General features: G+C 43.8%; 1 protein-coding gene across 2 annotated transcripts in view; it reads left to right on the top strand.

The window, feature by feature from the left end:
- Positions 1–21,020, top strand: part of ASAP1 (ArfGAP with SH3 domain, ankyrin repeat and PH domain 1) — a 327,644-nt gene that overhangs the window by 242,865 nt on the left and 63,759 nt on the right. For both annotated transcript variants that reach the window (XM_043483127.1, XM_043483126.1), the window contains exons 6-11: positions 588–662; positions 1,149–1,198; positions 7,988–8,117; positions 9,518–9,603; positions 17,204–17,279; positions 18,721–18,807. In XM_043483127.1, coding sequence (XP_043339062.1) covers positions 588–662; positions 1,149–1,198; positions 7,988–8,117; positions 9,518–9,603; positions 17,204–17,279; positions 18,721–18,807 — 504 coding nt within the window. The remainder of the gene's footprint in view (positions 1–587; positions 663–1,148; positions 1,199–7,987; positions 8,118–9,517; positions 9,604–17,203; positions 17,280–18,720; positions 18,808–21,020) is intronic.

Genomic DNA, 21,020 nt, shown 5'->3' with positions numbered 1-21,020 from the left:
AAATCAGATGGCTAGGAGACTACATTATTTCTTTAAAATTGGGATTAAATTTACCTACCGTGAAACGCACAGGTCCGTTTTTTATTTTTTGGCTGCGGTGGGTCCTTGCTGCTGCACGTGGGCTTTCTCTGGTTGCAGTGAGCGGGGGCTGCTCTTCATCGTGCTGTGCGGGCTTCTCATTGCAGTGGCTTCTCTGGCTCCGGCGCAGAGGCTTAAGCTCTTGCAGCCCGTGGGCTCACTGGTGTGGCTCGTGCGTTCTAGAGCGAGAGCTCAGTAGTTGCAGCGAGCAGGCGTAGCTGCTCTGCACGTGTGGGACTCTTCCCAGACCAGGCATCAAACCGGTGTCTCCCGTATTGCAAGACGAAGTCTTCCCACCGGGCCACCAGGGAACCCCTGGACAGCTTTCTTTTTTAACAGAACTTGGGCCCTGAGGATACAGTTGCGAGCAGGGCGATCAAGGTCTCTGCCCTCATTTCGTCGCGTCTGTACTTGACTGGGGCCGACGGTGCTCTCCGAGCCTCAGCTGGTTTTGCGGTTCCCTGTGCGCTCCCCTTTTTAACCGTCTCCCGTCTTTATTTGCTTTTCAGCTCCAGGGCCTGAGCCACAATGTGATCTTCACCTTGGATTCCTTGTTGAAAGGAGACCTAAAGGGAGTCAAAGGCGTGAGTGTTCCAAAATTCGATTTTCACTTCAGCTTCAAAGGATCAATTTGTTTTGTCTTCAAAGATCCTAGTGGTACTCGCATCTGAAAGGCACTCTGAACATTTTCAGCATAGAAAGTGTTCTTGGAAGGTGATCATTAGAAGAAACACACCAACTCACATAGTGTTATTGACCGAGAAACAGGATGAGATGCTGTCAGGAAGATTGGGGTGAGGGGGGTGGTCTGTGCTGAGTCTGGGGTCCACCCTAGTGGACCCACCTCTCAGAAGCACCAGGTACTGCCTCATGGTTTTGACTGGGAACACTCGCGCCACAACTTTCTCAGCTTTCTTGGGTGTAATAAGTCACGTGGTGTGCCTGAAAGTGTCCTGTGTAAAGATTCAGTGTTCTGTAATGGAAATTGTTTCTGCTAAGATGTGATTTGAAAATGATTCACCTTTAAGCAAAAGCACGTTTAATCTCAATTTTATTTTTTCTCTTCTAAGGATCTCAAGAAGCCATTTGACAAAGCTTGGAAAGATTATGAGACGAAGTTGTAAGTGTGTTTTTTTATTGGTTTCTTTTGTTTGTTTTTTGTTACTGTTTTAAGTGTTCTAAGAAAAAGAATAACTAAAATAAAGACAGAGTCTTGAACTAGTTCCTTCAGGAGAAAAACACTGCCGAGTCCATCCTTGTAAGGACCATGAGGCTGAGTATGCTGACCTGATTATGACCTGTCAGTATGCTGACAACCTCCCATGCTGGTTGTCTGGAGTGAGATGTACTTTCATTATCGATTATTTTGGTGTCCGTGGCTGGTACTAATGGTCAAGTTATAGGTCTGTGGCTATTGTAGTTTTTCTTTCGTTATAGTTAGTGCATAACTATAGACCATTGACCCATTTCTAGATAACATGGCAACTCAGAAATAAACAAATAGCCACTGTTTGAGTTGTGGCTCCATTGTAAAGAATCCACCTGCCAATGCAGGAGATGCAGGTTTGATTCCTGGGTGGGGAAGGTCCCCTGGAGAAGGAAATGGCAACCCACTCCAGTATTCTTGCCTGGAGAATCCCATGGACAGAGGAGCCTGGCAGGCTACGGTCTACCGGGTTGCAAAGAGTCAGACATGACTTGGCAACATAAGAACGGTAGTGTCCCTCTGCCCACCAGGGCCTGAGCACAATGCTTTACATGCATGACCTCCTCACAGCACCCCTCTCGGTGTGCAGCTTGGACTGCCTGTCTGTGGATTAGGAAGCTGAAGCTTAGCAAGGCTAAGGGGCTTCGGAAGGTCCTAAGGCTAGTAAGTGTGGCCTCCCCTCTGGTCTCTGTGACCCCAGAGCAGCATGGCATGGCTGCAGCCAGAGGCCTGCATGCTGGGGTGATAATGTAGGATCAGGGAGACACTGCACGTGAGACCTCAGCGTGGACCTGGCTCATCCTCATACTATTCGGGTTCTTCTTCCACATCCCTTTCTTATTATTTGTTATTTAGTCGCTCAGTCATGTCCGACTCTTTGTGACCCCATGAATAGCAGCACTTCAGGCTTCCCTGTCCTTCACTATCTCCCTGAGTTTATCAAATTCATGTCCTTTGAGTCAATGATGCCATTCAACCCTCTCATCCTCTGTTGCCCCTTCTTCTGCCTTCAGTCTTTCCCGACATCAGGGTCTTACATCAGGGTCTTTTCTAATGAGTTGGCTCTTTACATCAGGTGGCCAAAGTATTGAAGCTTCAGCATCAGTCCTTCAATGAATATTCAGGGTTGATTTCCTTTAGGATTGACTGGTTTGATCTCCTTGCTGTCCAAGGAACTCTCAAGAATCTTCTACAGCACCACAGTTCGAAAGCATCAGTTCTTCTTTATGGTAGAACTTAAATGGAAAGCTTTCATATGGAAAGCTCGGCTTTCTTTATGGTCCAACTCACATCCAGACATGACTACTAGAAACACCATAGCTCATACGTGATGGACTTTTCTTGGCAATGTTGTCTCTGCTTTTTAATACACTTCTAGGTCAGTCATAGCTTTTCTTCCAAGGAGCAATCATCTTTTAATTTCAAGGCTGCAGTCACCATCCGTAGTGATTCTTATTAGTACTCTGAGACATCTATAACACCAGGCAGTGGGGTGGGGTGGGGTGAGAGGAGAAATGTATTTAAAAGCATTTAATAAGCGTCTTGGCTATAAACTTGGATAACTGTAAACATGAGAGAATAAAAGCATTTCCGTAGGCAGCAATAACAGTAAAGTGAAAACACAAGCCAAAGAAAAACAAATTCAGGATTAAAATGTTTTCCCCGAAACCACTTCTGTAATTGCTTATGTAATATGCACATCATCGAGGATTTGCTGCCTGAGGAATGCTTCTAATGTGCTGTGACGGTGACAAATGGTGCTGAGAACAGAAGGGTTCCTAAAATGGCCAGCCAGGGTAAGTGAAGGCCGGGGGCCATGGGCTCAGGCCCTCGTGTCTTGCCCTGTGTGAGTGGGTAGTGAGTGCCCACAGGACTGCCAGGCCCAGGGGCACCTGCACACAGCAGGAAGGAGTTAGAACTGAGTCCTTACAAGGAGGGTGGGTCTCCTGAGGTCTCCCCACATCCCTCAGGTTTCTCTTGCTGTCCCTTCTTGGTTCGTCTGTACTGTATTGCCGTGATAGGTGAGGATTTATCACCCTTGTATAACCATCCCCCATCACTTTTCCACCCCACCCCCTCCCCAATTGTCCAATAAGATAAATACAGTGATCTGTGTTTTAGCCAGTTGTCAGTGATTACATTTTTGCGAGTATAAATATGCATTGTTGAGCATGTATATGTGCTCAGGCTGTCCATGGGATTCTCCAGGCAAGAATACTGGAGTGAGTTGTCATTTCCTCCTCCAGTGGATCTTCCTGACCCAGGGATCGAACCCACATCTCCTGCATCAGCAGCCTGGTTCTTTACCTCTAGTGCCATCTGGGAAGCCCTGAACGTTCATGCATTAGTCTTTTTGTGGATGGGTTTGTCCAAATATGGATTCCTTTGTCTTAGATAAATATCTAGTGGGGGAATTGTTGAGTTACTGGGTAAATATATGTTTAATTTCATTTTTAAAACTCTCAAATAGGTTTCCAAAGTGTTCGCCCCGTTTTTACTACACAATCATTGTATGGAAGTTCTCATTGTTCCACATCTTCAGTAGCATTTGAGATTGTCCATCTTAATTGGGTATTTATTTTTCATCTCTGTGATCACCAGTGAATCACTTCTTTGTTTGCTTACTGGCCATTTATTGATATGTCTTACAAAGGGGTCAAATATTAAATAAATATGTATTGTCAGTCTGAAGGTGTGCTATGATTGAATTCCCACTTTTTTTTTTGCTTTTTCTTAATGAATCAATTGCCTCATTTATTCATGTACTCAGTTGTACATGAATCTATTGTGAATTTTTATTATCCCAGCAGATGTCCAATACCTATTAATGTTGCTGCTGAGCAGATGCATGATGTATATTATTATGGTGATTATATATCTATTATCATTAAATTCTCTGTCAGTTCCTTTGCCCTCCTGGAGACATCCTTCCAAGGCCCCCTATGTCAGCAGAGGGGCTTCCTTCATAGCTCAGTTGGTAAAGAATTTGCCTGCAATGCCAGAGACACAGGTTTAATTCCTAGATCAGGAATATCCCCTGGAGAAAGAAATGGCAACCCACTCCAGTATTCTTGCCTGGAGAATCCCATGGGCAGAGGAGCCTGGTGGGCTACAGTCCATGGGGTCGCAAGAGTCGGACACGACTGAGAGCCTAGAGAGAGATGTCAGCAGAGCGGCTCTCACCCTGGGGCTCCCCCTAGTGGTAGACCTATTTCCTTGCCGTGGTAGGCCCAGTATTTGAGCACACCACCTCTTCCCTGACCGTTCCGATAGCTCAGCTCAGTTGGTAAAGAATCTGCCTGCCATGCCTGAGACCCTGGTTTGATTCCTGGGTCGGGAAGATCCGGTGGAGAAGGGATAGGCTACCTGCTCCAGTATACTTGGGTTTCCCTTGTGACTTAGCTGGTGAAGAATCCAGCTACAATTCAGGAGACTGGGCTTCGATCCCTTGGTTGGGAGGATCCCCTGGAGAAGGGAAAGGCTACCCATTCCACTATTCTGGCCTGGAGATTTCCATGGACTGTATAGTCCAGGGGATCACAAAGAGTCGGACACAACTGAGCAACTTTCACTTTCACACCACCTCCAGCCCTTCCCAGAGAGCAGCTCTAAAGGAGGTAAAATTTTCAGGTTTTGGCATGTCCAGCAATCCCTTCCTTTTGCCATCACACAAAATTGAGAGATGGCTGAATATAAAATTTCAATTTTGTAATCATTTTCTTATAAAATGTTGAAAGCATTACTCCATTGTTTTGCAATTTCCACTGTTGCTCGTGAAAAAACAAATCAGCTGTCTCTGATCCCCATTTCTTTATGTGTGTGATACATGGAGGTTTTAGGGGGGCCGTGGTTGGTTTATTTTCAGTTAGACCATGTTTAAGTCTTCCCTTTGTGAGTGGTCTTACAGAGCTGCTTCTTAAGCCATGGTGTGTGCACTGACCTTCGGTTTGTCGTTTTTTAGTCCTTCACGAAAAGTCTGGAAACTTTTCATGTGATTCCTCAGGTTTGTTTTTTTTTTTTTTAACCAACACACCTTATCATACAATGTTGGACTTTCTAGGTTATCCTTATACTTTTCTTCTCTTTTCTGTCCTATTTATGTCTTAGGTTATTTCTTCACCTTTTTTCCCACTGTTTCCATTTGTTCGTGTGTGTGTGTATTATTTTGGCTATCATGTTTTAAATTTCTAAAAGCTCTTTTTCTCAATTAGTTGGGATTGTGGGGAGCTTTTTTTTTTTTTTTTTTATAGTTTCTTGTTTTGTAGAGGCACTGTTTTAGCTCTCTGAGGATTTGGTTACCTTTTATAAATTTTTTTCTGCTTTCTTACTGCTCCTGGTTCCCTATGCCACCCCAGCCCTGCTGTTTGTCTTTTTTGACCTCTCCCTTTCATTTTGGGACCTTTGCTTAATTATCCTTATTGTCCCTGACTGCCCATTCATATCTTAGAGCAAGGCACCCAGGTGTTCACTGAAAGGTCATGTACATATCAGGGCTTCTCAAGAGAGCTAGAGCTGCCTCTTTAGGTATTAAGTTTGGGGGATGTCAAGCCAGTTTTATAATCGGGATTTTTCTACATGTCAGTATCCAGAGGTCTGTCTTCTGGGATCACCCAGCCCCTCATGCCCCCATCTAGTGAGTGTATATTGTTCTGGAAGCTGCAGAAGGCAGGGGACCCTGTCATTTGGGGTGTAGACTTTTCTCTCTTCAGACCTGCTCATCCAAATCTTTGTTGAATTCTCTTTTTTTTTTTTTTTTTCTTTTTGGTCTCCAATTCCTGTCTTTGGGAAATTATACTTTTTTAATGACTTTCCTATCATTTTAGTGAGCTTGGTGAAGGAAGAATAAATAAGTGCATATGGTCATCACCATGTTAACCCAAAGTCTGTCATCGCTCAGTTAGGTCCTACTCTTTGTGACCCCATGGACTGCAGCACGCTAGGCTTCCCTGTCCTTCACCATCTCCTGGAGTTTGCTCAAACTCATATCCACTAAGTTGGTGATGCCATCCAACCTTCTTATCCTCTGCCACCCCCTTCTCTTTTTGCCTTCCTTATTTGCCAGCACTAGGGTCTCTTCCAGTGAGTTGGGTCTTCACATCAGGTGGCCAAAGTATTGGAACTTCAGCTTCAGCATCAGTCCTTCCAATGTACATTCAGGGTTATATTTCCTTTAGGCTTGACTGGTTTGATCGCCTTGCAGTCTGTCATTAATATTAGGTTTTTCCCTGCTCATGTGCCCTCTCCAGAATCTGTAGCTTCCTGCTTCTCTTCCCACCCACACCAGTGAAGAGAGAGCTGAGGCTTATTCTCCTTCTGGTAAAATCCCTGCCTTCACACCCATTTAACCTGTGAGGTTCATGATGGAAGAGTTGCTTAGATATGGCAGGCACTAGGGTATTACAGCGAATCTTAGCCCACTTTGTAAGTTTTTCATTGAGTTGATGGCTCGATTTTCCTACTGTGTTTGTATTTTGGCAAAGATATTGGCTTTCTTGGGGTTTGATTTCCCACCACGGCAATTTAAAAGAAAACTCAAAGGCTAGGTCAGTCTTTGCTTTCACAACTCTAAATGATAGGCTCTCTTTGGTGAGAACTTTAATATTGCTGGTGAGTGAATGTGGGGGAAAAGAATTTTTGTTGAGAGATAACGCTGGTAAAGGTTAAGTTTTACTGGTTGAGGTATATAGCATTTTGTTTTTTAAAAACCGTGTGTCTAGTTGAATGAATCTTGCAATGTAGGAGGCCCGGGTTTGATTCCTGGATCGGGAAGATCCCCTAGAGAAAGAAATGGCAACCCGCTCCAGTATTTTTGCCTGGAGAATCCCAGGCACAGAGGAGTCTGGCAGGCTACAGTCCATTGGGTCGCAAGAGTCAGAAACAACTTAGCGGCTAAACCACCACCAGTTGAATGAAACCTGAAATGAAGCAGTCATTAGGAAAGTCTGAGTTAGAAAGAAAGAAATTAGAAGTCTGCTTTCAGATTAAATGGGTTTTTAGAAAAAGAGCTGTGGCCATTGGTATCGATACCAGAATATTATCTGGCGTAGCCAAACATCCCCCTCAGGTACTCTCGGTTTAATGTGGTTTCCCCGCGCTTATTTCCTTGGCTCCCTCCTGGCCCCCTCCCAACTGAAGAACATTTTCACAGCATTCCAAATAAGAGATTTGGATTTCTCCTAAATCTTGACTGTGTACAATCCATTGCCAGGTGGTTAAATGATTAAAACATCATTAGGGAGTGAAAAACAACCTATGTTTAGAGAAATATTGAATATTACCTTTGGCTAACTTTTGTGCATGCCTCCAAAGACCCATTATATACTCTTGAAATAACTCTCAAGTCTTATAATCTATTAATAATCAAGACATGCCTGAGGCCTCCAACCTCCTGATTTCTTTTGCATCGTGTAAAGTGCTTTACTGCAGAAAAAGTCAGCTGTCAGTGACTTGATGCCAACCAGCATGGAAGAGAACTTATGTGAATCCTGTCAAGGGTGAGATCACAGTGAAAACATAGGCAGTGTCCTTGGGGAAAATGCATGCAATGTGTTGACTCTCTCTGAACTCAAGATGTTCAACTTTCGATCGATGCTGTCCATTTAAGAGTCTAGTAATGAAGAAAGAGTCAAATGGCTGTGCTTAAAGGAAGGGCAGGAGCGTGGGTTTTTTGTTCTTAAACAATGGCGTCTGCTTTGGTTACAGTACCAAAATTGAGAAGGAGAAGAGGGAGCACGCCAAGCAGCACGGGATGATCCGCACGGAGATCACTGGCGCCGAGATCGCGGAGGAAATGGAGAAGGAGCGGCGCCTCTTCCAGCTCCAGATGTGCGAGGTAAGGACGGCCTGAAGTCAGCCCTGCACCTCGGACGCGGATCCCCCCCGCCTTTCCTGCTGGTCAGCCGTCTATATGCTTAAACGCGGGCTCTGGTTTGATGATTAGAGGAGGGGACTGTTTCTCAAGGACTCTAATCTCCACTTTTCTCCAAGCCTTTTGGGATCTGCCGTCTCCCTGTTGTCTCATATTTTGAGCCCGGGCCCTAAGGGGCTCTTTAAGCCAAAACGGGATTCTTTGGTGAGAACTTTAATATTGCTTGTGAGTGAGTGTGGAAAAAAAAAATTGAGGAGTGAAAGGTAACAGTAGTGAATATTAAATTTTACTAGTACAGGTTGTGCAGCATGGCGTTTTGTTTGTTTTGTTTTTAACCCTGTGTCCAGTTTGAATGAAAACTGAAATGAAGTAGTCACTAAGAAAGTCTGAATTCATGGGGGAGTGGGGGAAAATGCAATGAAAAGCATGTTACCTTAGACTTAGAGCAGTGGTTCTCAAACTGGGTTCCCGTTGAATACTGGCATTCCTTGACCTAGAGACCAACTCACTCTAATACTGAGAAATGGAATTTTTTATTTTTTTTGGCAGTTTTCAGAAAATATTAAAGTAGATAGAATTTTCTCAGTTTCGAGTTTTTCTTCCTTCATTTTTTTTTTTTTTTAAATTTCTGTCCTGCCCTCCCCTCATCAGCCTTCAGCTCCTTCTGGGAGCTTATCTGTTCATGAGCATTTTCACACCATAAACAAGTGAACAAGAAGCAAACAATATCAACTGAAAATCTTGGCCAGTCGTGAAAATCAGAGCCAGTAATGTTTAGCACATAAATGGCAACCCACTCCTGTGTTCTTGCCTGGAGAATCCCAGGGACAGAGGAGTCTAGCGGGCCATGGTCCGTGGGGTCGCAGAGAGTCGGACACAACTGAAGCGACTAAGCAAGCAAGTGCATTATTTTATTTATTTATTTTTTTTTCTTTCCCTTTTTAGTACCTGAAGTACTTTCCAATTTACCTCTTTGGTCTGAACGTTTGAGTATCTTACAGCATTTTCCTTAAAGAGAATGCCATTTGTCTTTCGATCCATCTTTCAGGTTTTGTCCACGTGAACAATGAGTTTGAGATCCACGGCACTGGGGTGGGGGGATAATCCATTATTCCAGAGTGTTTTGCTGTGTTTGGTTTCCGCTTGTCTAGTAAACTAACCTTAAGCATTTATAAAATGCTAACACGCTAATCAGTTTGTGTTGTACGCTTGTGACTGTCAGATCAGCGTTCCCTAAGTCAGCTCACACTGTCTGGCTGCAACCCCGCCTCCCGCAGACTCACGATCGGTGATCTGGCACCCAAACCCGCGCCAGAGAGCCTTCCCTGTGATGATCAACATCCAATTCTGTTTTATTTCCACAGTATCTCATTAAAGTTAATGAAATCAAGACCAAAAAGGGTGTGGACCTGCTGCAGAACCTGATAAAGTATTACCACGCACAGTGCAAGTAAGTGGACTGTTGCAGCCGTGATCATCAGCCCATGGGGGGCTCCATCGCGTGCTCGGCTTCCTTCCTTCTTTCTTTTCCGGCCTTCATTTGGTCCCTGTGCATGGTTGTTGTAGTGACCTTCTGTGGCCAAATGCTGAGAAATGGTTTTGTCTTCCACCTTCTGTGTTTTCTGTAAATCAGTCTCTCTAATTAAGGGCAGTTGTTCGGCTTCTCTAAATGCCGTCTTACGGATGCTTGCATTGGCCTTGGCAGTCCGTGGGGCTGTCATGACAAAGGCACGGTGGCTGTGTCACTTTATCACTACAGAGGCCTTTCTAGTAACTTCCCTCCCCCACTTAACTTAGCATCTTACATGTTACTGGGTCATTTGTGCAACGTAATTCCTACGTGGGACTGTTTTTGTTTCATTTTTCCATCATCCAAATTAAGTGGAACTGAGTACTTTGGACGCTGGCAGGACTCAAAGTTCATATTGAGTGCCTGTGTGGCTGCTGCCGTGTTTTGGGGAGACACAGTCGTTCTGCTCGGGCCCCGCTGTGACTTGCGGTGCAGGCCACCCTTGTATCATGCTTGGGGCACCACATTTACATCACTTCTCCTTTACTTTCTGGGTTAGCTTTCTTGGGTTTTATGGTAGAATTTCTGTCTGAAAATGTACCGATTACTGTTAAAGTCTGTACTACATCTGTGGAATTTAGAGAGAAATAGTGCATGGACATTCCAAAATGGTCCAGGCAGCTCTCATAGTCATAAGTAGACTACTGTACAAGTCATTAGTATTATACTAGATGAGATGCTTACTCTCCAAGAGGTTAAATTTTGTAATTTCCTTTGGTCATCTCTTGTATTCTTTTTTATAATATCATACCTAGGAAAACCTTTGTTCAACGGAAACATTCAAGGGAGCCAGCATTAATGTGAGGGGAAAAGCACCAGGCTTGAGTGGAGCAGATAGGGGACTTCAGATCCAGGCTCTGGTAACCATGTGATCCTTGTCAGGTGCTTCTCTGAACTGCAGTACCCTCACCTGTCAGGTGGGGTCAGGTGGGGTTAAGGTTTGTAGTAGACTCACCTCGGATTTGGGGAAGATGCGAGAATTAAGTGAGAAAATGCATATACCTGCTGCACTGTGCCTGTTTGCTGCTCAGGTGATTCTAAGTGGAATTAAGAATCATTTTTATTATACAGGATTGTTTCTGTTCGGGAAGATCAAACTTTTAACAACTTGTTATTTACATAAATTCGATTTTACTCTTTTCCTCTTTTCAAAGTAAATTCTACTTTCTATGAAGGTTTCAGATACAAGAATAATACAGTGAAATGGAAACAGTTCCATGTTTATAAGATAATTTGACCTGCAGAAGCCTCATACTGAAGACCCAGACTAACCTTTGCCTTCTTATCACAGCAGGGTGCTTATGAAACTTTGAAATGTGTAGTGGTGGTCCCTGATTTTAGTTTAGGGGGAGTCTTTCGTCTTTCATCAGTTTTAGTTTTCCTCAACACAGATCTTCCTTTTACACTTGTGCAGAAATCAGTGAATCTCTCCGTCTTCTCAGTCACAACATTTGATGCTCCCTGGTGGTCCAGTGTTTAGGATTTGGTGCTGTCTCTCAATTACAGCAATTGAGCAGCAAGTCTGATTTCACCTGATTTTAGAAATCTCTTTTGATCTCAAAAATCTCTTAAGTCATATAGGAGGATTTAACTTACACAAACATGAGTTTTCCAAAAATAAGACGTATGTAAACTACAGATATATTAGCCTTTGTTGGTAAAGGTGAAAAGCAGAGCATCTTCCCTTGATTCTTGGTTTTTTCTCCTTCCACAAATATTTATCAGTCTCCTAGCAGAAGCCAGGGACTTTGCTAGGTTCTAGGATGCAGCGACGTACCAAGGCTTCCGCCCTTGGGAGTTCATTGTGTGATGCAGGAAGTAAGTCACATGAAGAATCATCACGCGGCTGGAAAGTGACTGATAACACAGAGAATCAAGAGGCGGACAGACTTCTGCCACAGAGGTGACTGACGGCTCCTTGCAGGCGGTGGGGGCACTTGGAATTGGACTTGGAGGAAGGCTGGCATTTGGACACTGGACCCTGCCTGGTAGAAGCGTCTACCCCAGGGCAGAGAAAGAGCAGCAGAAGGAAACCCCACTCACTAAACACCTCCCGGCGGGGAGAGCGATTCAGAGACATCCGGCAGGAGAGCTGGGCTGTGTTGTAATCCGACCCTGGCCGCTCCGCGCTGAGCCCCACAGATGCCATTACAGCGAGAGGCCAGTGGAGCTTTCTTTCGAGGAGTCTTCTCTCTCCTTCCTAACTCAGTCAGTCTCCCCAAACCCTTAGCAGATGTAGGGTGGACCTGTAAAGCATTTTACTTAGATCTAAAAAGAGGAATTTCATATTCTGAGAACCTGACTCCAGTGCTCAAAATGATTTTTTTTAACACAAAGTCAGGTGTTGCTCCAAAATGAATTTGCTCTGATAATCTTTCATCATAGTGCTTGTACCCGGCAGGGATATAGCTGCTGCCATGGAAAAATAAAGGAAACAGAAAAGAAGAACTTGTGTCACTCATTTCAGCTCGCCCACACCAATTACTCCTGACTTGCCAACATGAACATTGTCAGTAACATGCTGTTTCCAAGACAAATGTATTATTCTACTGCTCAGCCACCCCTTCTAGCAGACTCAAGAGCACTTCCGCACATTACTTTATCATCTTTCGTCTTACAGATAATAACAGCTAGAATTTATCAAAAGCAATCAGGAAATTGTAGCTCAGAAAAGATCAGTAACTTGCCCAAAGGCACAGTCAGTCATTTAATATATGCTCAATTAATATGTGTCAAAACAGACAGTGCAAGGAACCAAAGGGGAAAAAAGTAAAAATGGATTTCGAAGTTAAAAACTTGTGAGTGAAAGGATACCGTTAAGAAAGTGAGAAGACAACCCACAGGAGGGGAGAAAATATTTGCAAACTGTTTATCAGATAAGCGTCTAGTGTCCAGAATGTATAAAGAACTCTTAAAACTCAACGACAAACAGAGAGCACAGTTTTAAAAATAGACCAAGAATTCAGATATCCGGTTCTCCCAAAAAGATACATGAATGGCCAGAAAGCCCATGATTAAATGCTCACTATCATTAGTCATTTGAGAAGGGCAAATCAGAGCCCCAGTGTGAAGCCTCACCACACTCAGTGGCCAGGACCATAATTAACAGCAGCGTGGCAGAGGGGTGTGGCCGCCAGTGCAATGGAGTAAGCCAGGAGACGGGCTGCAGGACCACACATTCCAGAGATGACGTCCAGGCCAGACGAAGAAGGGCAGCCTCATCGAGCCACGAGGAGAGTCATCCGTGTCCAAGGGGGTTTCCGCAGCAAGTAGTCTTAGCTGAGACACCAAGAGAGGCTGCAGTGTTATTGGAACGCCCAGCTAGCTGATTGCAAGAGATGACAGGCTGTATAGCCCAACTCCTTTTAGCCTGGGTTTGTTTTCATACTGGTTCAGATTACTGAAAGAGGAAGAGTTGAGACACACAAGACTGACTTCTCAGCTTCCAGTATGGCACTGTTTCGCTTGTGATGCGTTCAGTTAGACAGTTAGACACAAGTTCAGCCCAGGTTTAAGAAGTAGGGTGCAAACTCTATCATGTGATTTAAGGAACTCAGAGTAGATCTGAAAAGGATTTTATATGTATAACTGAATTACTTTGCTGTATGCGTGAAAGTAGCAATATTGCAAATCAACTTACTTCAGTTTTCTTAAAAAATTGTTACTTTAAGTGAAAGAAGCCAGATGCAAAAGATTACATATGATGTGATTCCATTTAAGTGAAATGTCTGGACAAAGCAAGCCCTTTGAGGCAGAAAGCAGATTGTTGTTTGCTAGGGGATAGAGGAAGATAGAAATTGGGGGTCACTGTCCGTAGGTACAGTGTTCTTTTTGGAGTGATGGAAATGTTCTGGAATTAGGTAGTGATTGCATAACAGTAAATACACTAAAAACTATTGAACTGTACACTTTTTTAAAATGATGTATCATTTTATGTTACATGAATTTTATCTTACTTTTTTTAATGGGAAAAAAAACCCCAACAAAACAAAAACAAAGATTCTTGAAACTTAAAAGTTGGAAGGTGACAGAACCAATTCTTGAACTCTGCATGCTTTCAGTTTGCAGAAATTCTGATTTGTAAGCCTGGAATTGGAATTGGACGTCTGTATTTTTAAGAATCTCCATATGTGAGTCCAGTCTACCACTCTCTACTGTCTCTTTGGGTCTGAACTGTCAAGATGTATTTGCAGTTAATTAGTACTTACACGGAGAAGGCAATGGTACCCCACTCCAGTACTCTTGCCTGGAAAATCCCATGGACGGAGGAGCCTGGTAGGCTGCAGTCCATGGGGTTGCTAGGAGTCGGACACGACTGAGCGGCTTCACTTTCACTTTTCACTTTAATGCATTGGAGAAGGAAATGGCAACCCACTCCAGTGTTCTTGCCTGGAGAATCCCAGGGATGGGGGAGCCTGGTGGGCTGCCGTCTATGGGGTCGCACAGGGTCAGACACGACTGAAGCGACTTAGCAGCAGCTTAGCAGTACTTACACTGCCCCTGTGCTTTCAAGTTTCTTAAATACCACAGAACAGACAAAGAACATATCTGGGGGAAAATGTCCCCATTACCTAGACAGCTGGGAATCAATACCTGACTTAGGCCAAACCTAAAGCTTGGAAATGAGGCTTTCCTAAGGGACTGGTGGTTGGATTGTGAGAGGGTGCTTTTTAAAATTTTTGCTTTATAATTTGTTTTCTAGAACCACACTCTCTGCTATTCCAGGGTATCCTAACTTACGAAAATAATGCTCCGCGAATCTTTCAGCTTTTGGCCAAGCAATACCTCTTCCTAAGCCAAGCAGTACATGTGATAAAGGGGTATCAGGGAGACCTTCTGCTCTCTCTTTCTTTTAAATTAAAAGGAAGAACAAAATATTTTCCTTCCCTGTCACTGCTTAGAGCGACTTAAGAAAGAAGCGAAGTACATGGTGACTCTCAGGATCAAGAAGATTCCGAGTTGTTCTGAGGAAGATGTTTCTTGCCTGGTGGATGGTGACGGTGTCGGGCACTCCTGTGCTTGCTCTCTGCCTCTGGAGGCGTGTCTTAGCTCCTCAGTGTAAATGCAGGGGTCATTCCGCCCATCAGTCGGCAGCTTACCTTTTTCTTGCACCCAGTACCTTTAAAATGTGGTCATGTTGCTTTCAAGCTACTTATTTAAAGAAAATGAACCAATCCTGCTGTGTTCCTAAGGTCAGAAAAATGAAGAAGCCCGTTTTGCCGGCCTGTGGCCATCATGCATTGAGCTGTTTCTCTGTGCCTGGTGGTTTATCTTGGTGCTCATGAGAACTCTGCCAGGTCCATGCCATTCTGTTCACTTCCTGTAGAAGGACATCAAGACGCAGGGCTCCAGAGATGATGCTGTTATTCGGTGGGCGAGTGAAGATTTGGGCCCAGGTCAGCCTTGTGCTTTAATTACCTATGCTCCAGAGATGGTAAAATGGATACTCAAATCCAAACTCTGCACTTAATGACTCGATGACCCTAGACAACCCACTTGACCTCTCTGAGCCTGTTTCTTTATCTGTCTTACAGGTTAATGATAATAATTACCTATTTTGTTAGATTGTAGAGACCTTTAAAAAGGGATATTTTATGAATTATGCATAGTGGTGAGTGACTGGCGCTGGGTACTCAATTACACATTAGCTGCCATTATTATTACATCATCACCTAGTTTCCCGATTATTTCAGGAACTTACAGAGAAATTGGCCAAGGGACAAGTGGGATGTCACTCGGCAATTTCCGCTTCCGTAGGGAAAGCATCCAAGTCCAGGCTGAGTGATGGGTCATCAGAGCTGACACTCATGTTTCGCTCTCCAGTCAGCAGAACACTGTCATCAGTAGTGGTCCATCCGATGCCCCTTGAAGTTCAGAAAGCACCCACAGGTGGAGCGAAGCATGCTCGTGGTCAGCCAGCGGCAGTAACCCGCCCCAGGTTGTTATACGCACGGTGAGGTTTGGAGACAGAATACGATACGCTTTTTATTCCTAGGGCCAGGCGTTTCCACTGACCGGGAACCAGGTCAGAGGGAGGGAGGCCGGGCTTCGGTGGAAGGTTGCAGGTCTGAGCCCCTGCCGGCAGGCGGCAGTGCGGAGCGTGGATGTGGCGGGGTGCTTGGGGGGGGGCCTCTGTTGACAGCGGTGCTGGCCACTGGGTGTCACTGACTGTCAGGCTGCGTTGTTCCCCTGCGCCCCCTCCGCCCCCGGCACCCCCCACCCACCCCCCACCCCCCACCCCCCGCTTCCCTCCAAAAACCAGAAGTTGGCCCTAAAGTAATTATCTGAGAAGGACCCAGCTCAGCCTCATCCTCCTAGGCTGAGTGTTGATCCTTTCATTTTATTTTGCCCGAGTAATATATGATCTTAAGAAAATATTTAGAAATGGAGCTAATGGGAAAAAAATGGAGGGAGGGGGAAGGGGACTCGTAATCTCCTTACTCGGAAATTTACTGGATTTACGTATGTGATTTGTTTTGTTTACAACATTGGTTCATACTGTAGATTAAAATCATTCCTCCTTACTTTGATTTTTCTTAGTCTGTGTCAGGTTGGGAAGAATTTAACTGTAGGCAGATAAACTGCCTGGGTCTTTCTTCAGCCTTTTGACTGGTAGGGATTATCCCTCCTTCCAGCCCGCCTTCACTGCTGGTAAAGAACTTCACATATTTATCAATACCATCTCAAACTGAAACCATCCCTCTTTCTCCATAAAATGTATGTTTTATGACATTCCTTGCAGACTGTTCAAATCTCAGTTTGCTTTTTCTTCACCTGGAGTAGCACTGCCCAGTAGAACTTTCTGAAGTGATGGAAATTTTTTAAAATTTATTTTTAATTGAAAGATAACTGCTTTACGATATTGTGTTGATTTCTGCCATACCGAAGTGATGGAAGTGTTGATACTCTTTTCTGTCTCAACTGGCATCCACCAGCCACACGTGGCAACTGAGCACTTGAAATGTGGCTGGTGAGTCTTCATGAACTGAAAGCTTTCCGAATTCATTGGTACCACTGATTCGACAGCCTTTGTTTCAAATATGTTGGGACACAGAGACCTTGGGAAAAGCAAAGAACCCTTGCTGACTGTCCTCTGGCCTTTATTGCTCTCCTTAATGTCCAGTTTGGCTTCGTCTCTTTTGAATTCAAATTTGGCACAGCATGAAGAACTGTACTTCGTATAAATCAGAGTGTTGGGACTATAACTGTTGCTTGCAGTATCCACTTGACACCTGCTAGCATATGTCAAATGGTTCCTGTAGTTTGGTCTTCCCTCATGGCTCAACCAGTAAAGAATCTGCCTGCCTGTATAATTTGTTGGTACATCTTTATAAAATACTGAAATTAGTTTTGTAAGTGTATAGATATATGGGTAGAGAGTAAATGTGTACCTATAGAAATTTCAGATTTTTCAGGTAACTGTGGTTCATATCTTTTTTTTTTAAAACTGCTGGTAAATCTCTGTTGTTTTCCTTTGTAGTTTCTTTCAAGATGGTTTGAAAACAGCTGATAAATTGAAACAGTACATTGAAAAACTGGCTGCTGATTTGTATAATGTAAGTTCTTTACAAAATGCATGCACTTTAACTTGCTTTTGTAGATAGTAAATTTGCAGTCTGTATTCTAAGAGTGCTAAAGAAGAGAAGACAAGGTTAAGTGATGTGTCAGCATAAACCTAGGGCTAGTAAACACTTTTCCCCCTCCAGTTTAACTCAGAGACATCATCCCTGATCAGATGTTCCAGAGTATGTTTCTGGGACATAGGAAGAGCATGGGAGGGCAGGGAGCAGGTGCATGGCCATTGGTTCTGAATGACTTTCCATTCTGGGTTTAGTATCATCACATGAGTGCCCTTTCGTCAGCAGTTGCAGAAAGACAAAAGGAAATTTTTATCCTGGAAGGAAAGCAGCTAAGTGATTATCTCCGAATAGGCAGATTTATGATTTTTTTTTTTTGCTTGTTTTATATTCCCTCTCCTTTCTTTCCCCCTACTGTCTGTTTTGATTTTATAAGAAGAAAATCAAGAGGAAAACTTTTTTGAGAAAAAAACTAAATGTGTATGTAGAAATCTCAAATTTGTTCTTAATGAACCAGTTGGCAATGAATAATATTAAAAGTATATACAAGGACCTAAGAAAAATAAAAAATAAAATTATATACAAGGACCTAATGTACAGCACATGGAAGTCTACTCAGTATCATGTGGCAGCCTGGATGAGAGGGCAGTTTGGGGGAGGATGGATACTTGCATACGTGTGGCTGAGTCCCCTTGCTGTTCGCCTGAAATCACCACAGCATTGTTAATTGGCTGTACCCCAGCACAAAATAAAAAGTTGGAAGTTTGGGGGGAAAAAATGAACATTCACTTTCAAATTTTAAAAAAAATGTATGTATTTAGGAGTGTAACTGCATGTATTCAAATAACGTTTTAGTGTTACAAATGCCTTATATTCTGATAGAACTTCAAAAATACACAGCTGTGAATTTTTTCTGATTTTTCTTGAAAAAGCTAACATGGCTTAGGTTGCAGTTAAATTCCAAGTAATCAGGCAAAGCAGCACCAGTCCTTTGCCCTCACATAAACTTTGTAAACTTTCGTCTGTGCATTAGCTCTGGGATTCTGGTCATGTCTGAGGGTTGTCTTCTGGCCCATTCAGTCACATCATGGTATTTCCACTACCACCCTTTGAAAAACTCACATGACTCAGTGTTAACTTCTTACCTTTGTTTAAAATAGTCCTTCTGAGTTAATTGTCTAGCCTAGACGTACTACCTAATAAGAAAGCATGCTGCGTTATTCACTAATTTCCAACCTCACTGGTAGTTTAAGAAGATGAGAAAATCGTGCCTGTCAAAAATGAGACCTTGCGAAGGACTGTAATAAGGAAATCAACTGTATAATTGAATTGTTTGATGAGTGGTGTTTATTTGGATGGATTAAACTCTGCTCATAAATGTAGAGAGATGAGTGATAGAAGAAATGTTTTTCTCTCGTAGATCAAACAGACCCAGGATGAAGAAAAGAAACAGCTGACCGCACTCCGAGACCTAATAAAGTCCTCCCTTCAACTCGATCAGAAAGAAGTAGGTGGTCTCTGTGTTTCCAGCAGGGCTCACCTTCTGAGTGGGGCCTCGTATCCTGATCTGCAGAACAGGCATAGGGAGGGCCTCCTGCCAGGGTGGTCGTGGTGGTGGGGGGGACAGATGAGACCCAAGATACAGCTGTCATCTAAAATGCAGTAGAAACGGCATCTAAGTTCCCATTCCCTCCTTGTGAAAAAACAAAAAACGATGTGCCCAGTTCCATGACCAGGTTTGCCATCCTGGCTTTAAGAGCTGTGCTTCAGAAGAGCATCCCCCCGGGCTTTGAAGGGTAGGCATTAATGTGCACACCCCCATTCCTCTCAGACCATCCTGGTCTTTCCAGGCAGCTAAGAGGAACCTGTCTCATTCTGCCAGAAAAATAGAGAACTTATTTTGATACAGAGCATATAGAGCTTTTGCCCCCACAGTTAGGAAAATTCATGTGAGATTGTCCTTGTGGGCCGAAACGAAGTGTATAGTGAACGGTAAGTGTTAAATGAATGCAATACACATCCTTAATTACTAGTCTCATCTGTTCGTTTGTTCGGTCAAGCATTTAATGAATACTTACCGTGTGCCAGCAACTGTTGTAGGCACCGATCTTGGGTCCCTTCCATGAAGGAGCTCATTGCCTAGTAGGTAATAGTCAGCCATGTGAACCAGTGATCAAAACTGCAGCAGTAAGGAGGCTGTAAGAGATTGCGAGGGCCCATGCCAGAAAAGAGAAGAAGCCAGAAAGACTCAGGCGGAGTCTGCAGCCCTCCTACAGCTTGGGGCAGGGTGGGTGGAGGAGTGAGAGATGCTGCTTCTGAGGCAAAAACCCAGACGTGGCTGTGGAGGGCCTGGGGTGCAACTGGAGGGAATGGACTTCATGTGAAGGGCACGTGGGGCCGTGAGCACCATCACTGCATGGGAGAAGGTAGTACTTACATTACGAAATTACGATGGATTCACAGTTGCAAGCTGATTTTTTTGTTTGTTTTTTTAAATGTTGGCTGCACCCTGCATCACGTGGGATCTTAGTTCCCCAACCCAGGATCGGACCCACCCTTCCTGCAGAGAAAGGCAGTCTTAACCACTGGACCACTGGGGGAAGTGTCCCCCCCTCCTTTTTTTTAAATGTTGCAAACTAACTCTCTGTAAATTCCTAAAGTTTCCAAAAGGGGTTCAGTGAGTCCAAAACAGAAACAAAGCAAAACCCCCTTAAGCATGCACCAGCACCATTAATCTTAAAGCAACCTTGCCCTCTACCCTCCTGCCTCCTCAAATCCAGTCTTTATATACATCCTGGGTGTTCATGCAGCGAGTGGAGCCTGTAGCCCTGCTCTAAGCACCTGCTGATCTCTGGAAGGAGGCATCAAGGGGCTGGGAGGCATGTGGGCTTGTATCCAGCTCATCCGGTCTCCGCAGCGTCTGCACCTGTGCTTTGAGGCCTCAGACCTCGCTTACTGCCGGCCCTGGGAGAAGCTGTCTCCTTGTATGACTTCTCGGTGTAAGAGCACTAGAGATACCCAACTGGAGGGGTAAGAGCTAGGTCTCTGTCTGGAGAGAAAATGACACGGTTTTCAACTGGCAGTTGTGTTCTTAAGCACTTCCTACCTTTGTTTTGTCACATGGGATTACCTCTTTCCTGTGCATGGAAGCTTTCTTGGGAGAAAAAAGAAAAAAAGACTATTACAGTCCCTTTTTGCTTTGCATAGACTATTCTGCTCACACTAGTTAAACAGTGTAGTTGCATCTAAGCCTCTCATACACATGAGGAAATCCATCCACATGATTTATTTTAATTCCACCCCAAATTAATAAATAAGTTTTCATTAACACCCCGTCCAGAGTATTTTACAAGTAAAGTTAACTTTTCACAGCATGCCTGTCCCATTCTCATGGTGTTGATCATCTCTTATCACAAAATATGTTTAGAAGGTAATGATCTTTAATGACTTAGTAAATATGGAAGAAGACTGTCCACCAGAGAGTTCTCACACTCCAGTTCAGGAAGAGTGTAAAGTAATCTAAAATAAGGACTTGAGAAATTAAAGTCACCCATCAAATCATTCATCCTTCTCACCCCGACCAGCTTCAACCTGACTCCATTAAAGGAAGCTTCAAGAATTTGAACTCTAAATAGAATCTTTGAATTTTTGGTAGACTCATTTTTTTCTTGTCACAATTCTTTATTGACTTTTGGCAAATGTTTCAGGGAAATTAGTTAT

This window comes from Cervus canadensis, chromosome 12, assembly GCF_019320065.1.
Source record: "Cervus canadensis isolate Bull #8, Minnesota chromosome 12, ASM1932006v1, whole genome shotgun sequence".
Lineage (NCBI taxonomy): Eukaryota > Metazoa > Chordata > Mammalia > Artiodactyla > Cervidae > Cervus > Cervus canadensis.
This window is presented reverse-complemented; position numbering and strand designations above follow the sequence as displayed.